The sequence below is a fragment of the Poecilia reticulata genome, linkage group LG12 (assembly GCF_000633615.1).
Source record: "Poecilia reticulata strain Guanapo linkage group LG12, Guppy_female_1.0+MT, whole genome shotgun sequence".
Taxonomy (NCBI): Eukaryota; Metazoa; Chordata; class Actinopteri; order Cyprinodontiformes; family Poeciliidae; genus Poecilia; species Poecilia reticulata.
In genome coordinates, this window is record NC_024342.1 from 24,453,307 (window position 1) to 24,459,841 (window position 6,535).

The 6,535-nt window shown below is 38.3% G+C and overlaps 1 protein-coding gene across 1 annotated transcript in view; it reads right to left on the reverse strand.

Annotated features, from left to right (window-relative positions):
• phf24 (PHD finger protein 24) overlaps nt 1-5,903 on the reverse strand; it is a 14,239-nt gene extending 8,336 nt beyond the window's left edge. Inside the window, exons 1-2 of the mRNA XM_017307738.1 lie at nt 5,462-5,903; nt 3,109-3,341 (exon numbers count right to left, since the gene is read on the reverse strand). Of these exons, the coding sequence (XP_017163227.1) occupies nt 3,109-3,341; nt 5,462-5,881 (653 nt within the window). The 5' untranslated portion in view covers nt 5,882-5,903. The remainder of the gene's footprint in view (nt 1-3,108; nt 3,342-5,461) is intronic.
• Nucleotides 5,904-6,535: the final 632 nt, after the last annotated feature.

Here is a 6,535-nt window from a genome sequence, read left to right on the forward strand (position 1 = left end):
CTGGCATTTAAGGCCATTCCAAGGTTGATGAAATTTTAAAATGAAATACTGAATCACAGTAATTGCATCTGTGGCAGACAGGTGCAATTGTTGTGATTCAACACTGAAGTACAATTCTCATCCAAGCAGGTATTTTCAGCAATGTTCCTCATTCTTTGAACACACAAATTCAACAAGATACTCTCAGTAAGTATAGCACTTTACCATCCTGCTTTTTTTTTTTACTGTGGTCCTATTGTAAATTGTCTGATGTATTTTTTCTAAAAACTGATTTTAAGGRCTTGTAAGCATTTTCAGTAGGTCTTCAAAGTGTTTACCAAAATGTTGTGTCCTCAAATGTAAATCCATGTTTCACTTTTTTCAATATTTTGAGACATTTAACTCAATTCCACCCAAATGCTTAACTTATTTATTTAGTACAACATTTTGTCCAAAAAGAACTATTTCCAAGCAGCACTAAGTAGATGTAGTTATTTTCAAGATTTAGCATTACATACAAATGTTCCTCTGCCTAAAACTTCTAATGAAGTACAGTAGTATTGAGCTTTAGCAATGTTTGATAAAGTTCCTCAACCTCAGGAACTAATTTCAATTTCTTTTTTACTTTTTTTACGCACTTTTACACATAACAGACCCCCACCTGCACAGTCTTTTCCATRTAGATGTTGTAGTATTCAATATTAAAAGTGTTTATAAAAGTTCCTTATTCCCATGTTAAGATTTAGACCTACTGACGTATTTCCTACCAACTGAAACCATAATATCCTTTAATATTTATTGTAGTACAAATAGATCCCCATCCTTTAAGAACTAGCTCCAAACAATTTTTTTCTGCCTGGAAGGATGTTGAACTAGTTCTCGGCAATACTTTTTTAATATGTAGAAATATTAACAGCAATAATCCCTTTTCTGGCTACCATATTGAAGTAGATGAAACAGACAGTGAAGCAATCAATATGCTCAACTATTAGGATATAATAGAAGAAGAGATATAAACTTTATTACCCCTCAGTCGGGAAATACATGTGTTCCTGCAGATAAGTGACAGGAAGTCGAAGTGTATAGATTTGCATAAAAATGTGGATACTAAGCAGAAATAAAATCATTGAATATTGACAGAAACATTAAAAAAACATATGTCATTCTAAAGCACCACATTCTTTTGCTCTCATCCTCCAACGATTACTTGCTGCCACATTCATCACAGAAGTCGTTTAGAAACTGAATCTGAACGTATTTTGAGAAGGAAAGAAAGTCAAGAAAATGACTTCTGAGTTAAACCAGCAGCACCTATTTCAACTGTGATTTATTCCCACATTTGAAGCCAATTATGTTGTTTATTGAGTTTAGAAGACATCAGCATCAGCCACAAAAGTAAACGTCATTAGCATCAAATAAGTTCATCCAACGGTGGCAGAGTAAAAATCAAGAGAATTGTGATTTGAGAACCTCAGATGTTATAATAAAGCATCTTTCAGAAGAGTAGCAGGTCTAGCCAGATGCACTAAGTCTCATTACGAATATGGTGATTATTCCCTGATAAGATGTAAGATCTGTTAGTTGTGTGTTATGTTTAGTCTGTAACCATCTATCATTACAAATCATCAAACACAACAAATGGCCACGCTGTTGTCAAGAAGCAGAATCTTCAGATGTTTTTTTTTTTTTTTTGCAAAAAAAAAAAAAATGCATCCATCACGTGTTATACTGAGCAACGACTCCAGCAGTCAAAGAGCTCAGTTAAATCAGGTGCTTTTATGAAATCGCTGCATCCGCACTAATCCATTTCAATTTGTTTTGTGTAAAAAAAGAATAATATGTTCTCTGGCACACAAACGACTCCCGTGGGAATGGATGATATAAATAATGTCATTGTCTAATCTTTGGCCTACAGATTGTATAAATAGATCTTTGATGCTGCCTGGATAATGTCAGTGATGTCTTCAGCAGCACATAGGTATTTATAACAAAAATGGCTTCCTCTAAGCTCTGCCTGTCAGTGTTTTTTTTTTTTTTTTTCATCAATATACAAATCAGCAGTTTCCTTTTTTAAGCAGAATAAGAAGGTAGTTTTTGTTCAACCAAACTCACGTGAACCAGATCGTTCCAAGGAACCGGAATCAAGACTTTAAATCATATCTCAAGGTGTCCTCTCAGATAAACAACACGTGTTAGACTTACTATGCGTCCATCTGCCAGGTCTACGAGAGGCTTCAAAGGATTTCAATKTTTCCATGCATTTCTGCCATGTTTTTTATTTTTGGCAGCCAATCATTATATTTTAAAGCAATTTCAAATCTAAGAGACAGAATTGAAAATCAAAACGTTTCTCCCCCCGTCTCTCCGCTCTCATTCTAAGCACAGCGAGGAAATCGGYGGCAGACAGAAGAACAGCCTTTCCAACGGAGTGGAAAACGTTTCCCTACAGCAAAGCTTCGGCAAAGGGAAATTGTTTCTCAGGGACAGCAGAAGAAAGTGAAGCCCCTACTTCACTTTGAAGAGTCTTCTAACAAAGGCCGTGCAGCTGTTTGCGCTTCACAACAACCGATTACATCATCTGTTTGCTGGAGAGTTGTGCATTTTTTTTTTTTTTGAATTTGCTCTGAATTCATGATGAGAGATTCTGTTATGTTGGAACTCAGCTGAACCAGAAATTGTTCCGTGATCACAGCGTGTTCCAGGCTTTCATAATGAGTCACGTTGACCTATCGCTTTGATGTTGCATCAAAGGTCGCTGAAGATTGGAGTCGCAGATTTGGACAGTGAAGATTGTCTCGTTATTATGCCATGGCTATCACATGGAAATGCTGCATATCGGCGGGAGCAGCAGGTTTTTCCTTCACCGTGTAGCACAATGTTGTACTCCAAATTGCTTATTGTTTTAAATATGCATTCGTAGAGTATTTGCTGTTTTGCCTGTAAATCCATAATTATCCTACAGCTTCCCTCATTATAACATCAAATAGGAATAGAGTTCCTATTTCTTATGTGGAAATGCACACGTAGTCACATTTTCTACATGTATGAGATTCGTATAAAGTATATATTTGAATAMATTTTACAACTGGACCTTTGAGTGTCAATACAAACTTGCCTACTTACTATTACACTGCACTATAAAGCGAGTTCATGCTGGTTGTCCATTGCTGACTCACACAATAGTAGCAGCTCCAGCCGGTCACAGTGTGGGCCGTGTCTCTCATCTCCTGCAAGGCCTCGGCACGAAGATATCCCAGCTCCCTCAGACAGCCGTCATGGAACACCCGCGTGCAGATCCTGCAGGGGTAGAGGTCGTCCGCCGTCCACACCTCACAGACATCACACATCTCGTCGCTCGGCGGCTGGCAGGGGAAGCAGACGACATTTTGCTGAATGATTCAGCAGAACAGTCGTTTGAGTGAAAACAGTGGCATTAAGAGCTCACTAGCTTTAATTTCTATTATKTTAAAACAACACCAGAATGCGTTTCAAGTAGCAGCAGCCTTTTGTGTCTCTTTGTCTCGCTGCTTCATGAATGATGATTTCTGAATAAGCTGGCAGGCGGGAGTGTTTAGAGCTCTCCCAAATGGCCTCGCTCAAAGGGGAAGTTAAAAGCTGGGTGTCACAAAGGGGGCAGAGATGGAATATATTTTGAATATGGCAGAAACAGCTCTTTCTATTAGACAGACGGCCCTGGAGGGAAGTCTGAGTGCTGGACTCTACACATTAAAAGAGAGCGATTTTTCATAAAGATGCCTTCACAATTTAATATTTTATCTACKTGCTTCAGTAGATAAATAGATAAAAAGAAACTACTTAGTGAAAGAAGAAAAAAAAATACATYCATTACGTGTACTGAAACATTGCCTAGGGAGATTATTACATTTATGGTATTCTGGTCACATCTTCTGAAATGAYAAAAATGAGACAGTTTAGATTTTTTTTAATGATTTAAAAAAWGATAATAATTATAMTGTCYACAAAAAGTATCTTATATGTAACAGCAAAGTWCGCAACAAATTTAAAACATGGAAGAGAACAGCAAGTCATGCATATCGAGAATATTATTTATTTTTTATGACCACTGAAATTGCGTCACATGAGAATCAAATGATTACAGTGCTCCAGGAAAATCTTGAACTTTTTCACTGCTCTTTTCTGTTAAAACCACACATTTAATTTAATTTTATTTTTTTCTTTCGTTTATAAAAGGAGTCCATTGATTGGGAACAGATTAAAAATGCTTGCAATAAAAAACAGGAAGGAAGAAACTAGTTATGATGACTGAGTATAATTTGCCTGTACTTTTTTGTTATCAAAAGAAATCTGAAGTTGAAATTTTTATAGACTGAAAAAAGCATTTCACTCACAATATACTGTATCATGAATTAGGAAGTTATGGTGAGAGAGGACTGGTTCTATAAAAGCTGAGAAATATGGAGAGGTTTGAAAATGGGAGCCTATCAGTCACATTGTATGGATGTTTTCTGTCGGGTTCCTCAGTGACGGTAACCAAAATCAAAACACAGGCTCGTACTACTGGAGACGGATTCCTACTTTTACATTTTGTGCAACTTGTCAGAGTSTACCAAGTGTTTACTCCGTTTAAAATAGAAAAAAAAAAACTGCAGGTGTTGTTGCCCGTGTGAACTCCCTCTCCTGTTAGTCAACGTCACCCTGAAAATAGTCACCTCTCAGAGCCAGCCGAAGCAGGCCGCCCACAACATGCTCAACGTGAAGAGCACTCACACACATCCMCAACATATCACAGCTAATGGGACACAAAAACCGGCCGTAGGAAACAACTTCAAGCTCATGCTTCATCACCTTTGTATCCTAGTAAGACTTAATTATATGTGAAGACGGAAAAAGACATTGTAGACTTTAGACACAAAAAGATTTTGATATTTTGCCGTGTACAATATCAGAACTCTACATTCCTCACTGTGGTTTTGGTCTCTTATTGTGTTGAGATTAGCATGCATTGTTACGGACAAGATAGCAACTGATAAAGTGCCCCGCAAAAGTATTTCTAAACCGTATCCCACAAATTCCAATGTGTTATGTTGAGTTTTTATGGGACTGGGATTTCATGTGACTTACAGGCAGTGCAAGTGTGAAGTGTGAAGTGTGCAACTGTGAAGTGGAAGGAATGTTCAAATGTCTAGTTCTAAACTTATCACCTAAAAGTAAAACGGTGAGTTTACAAGAACACTGCAGAACAAAAGCTAAGAAGAACACTGTGACTTTTCAGCTCATGAGCCAGTATTCTGGGGAAAAAAATATTAATAAAATACTAGGTTTGGAAGAGAGAAAGCTCAGCCCTGAAAGAACGTATGTAAAATAAATGAAGAGCATACATTAAAAGAATCTTAGGGTATGAATATGATGCATAAAGACAACAAGAGAGTAATCTACTGTTTGTAAGTCAATAACTTTTGGGGCAACCTTTATCATAGAGGCCCAGTAATRTAATCAGTACCTGCTCTTTGTTTTCCAGGTCCACCTCAACAGGCTGGTCATCATCCGGTTCCCTTTTTGGTCGGACAAAAGCAGGAGGTGTGAGTTGATGGCTCTTGTCGAGGTCTTCCGGCTCCACACCTTTCCCGTCCCTTAACCTCGACCACGCTTCCTGGTTGACTTTACATTCATCTCTAACTGGAGCGGAGGCCTGTTGGGAGGTTGACGGACCTGCRTTATTGTCTGTTTCCTCTGGTCTGACTTCCTCTGTGTTTTTGTCGTTGGGACCGGCTGARGTTTTGGCATCTTCTACACCTTCCCCCACTTCCGCGTCTGTCTGCTTGACTGCACGATCCTTAATGCCGGCCTGGAAGGCCGAGACGACCGCACTGCATTTCTGCACCTTCTCCACCTGCTGCTTCTTTGACATAAGCACTCCCATGTCTGCAGAGAAATGGAAAGAAGCATATTTTTATGAATATATAGAACTTTATGACCTTTCACAACTCTGATTTCCATTGTGAAATTTGACTTTGTACAGGTGACATAGGGAGACAAGAATGTAGCTTATATCAATTTTTAGCTCAAATGCAAATAAAGTTTTGATAACCACAAAATTTAAGATGTTTCTTCATTTGCCTGTATTCAGTAAGGAAGCTTGACCCCTCCAAATCAAATGTCCACTGTTCCCGAACCATTTGTACAACACATAAATTTAACATGCACTCTATTTTTGAACCCACATTTTTGAAAATGGATTTCAAACAGTTTCCCATCACAACCGAAACCTTCTCTTTCACATCCTTCCACTTTCACTCAGACTTCTCTTTCCTCCACATCAGGCAACACTTCTGCCACGCAACACTTCCAAACCAGGTGTGAGATGTTGTCCTCCTGCTCTGRTACCAAGACGTGTGAATTGACCAAAGCCAAATAGGAAGTGGAGCTAATCCACAACCGTTRCACCTCCAAGTCAGTCATGCAGCAAGTCACAGAGTGGAGTACACTTTAATAGACTTAACATTTATATTTGTAAAATGATAGAACTCTGTCTTAACCAACCACATTTATTTTCAGAACTGCAGTGCAGGTTGCC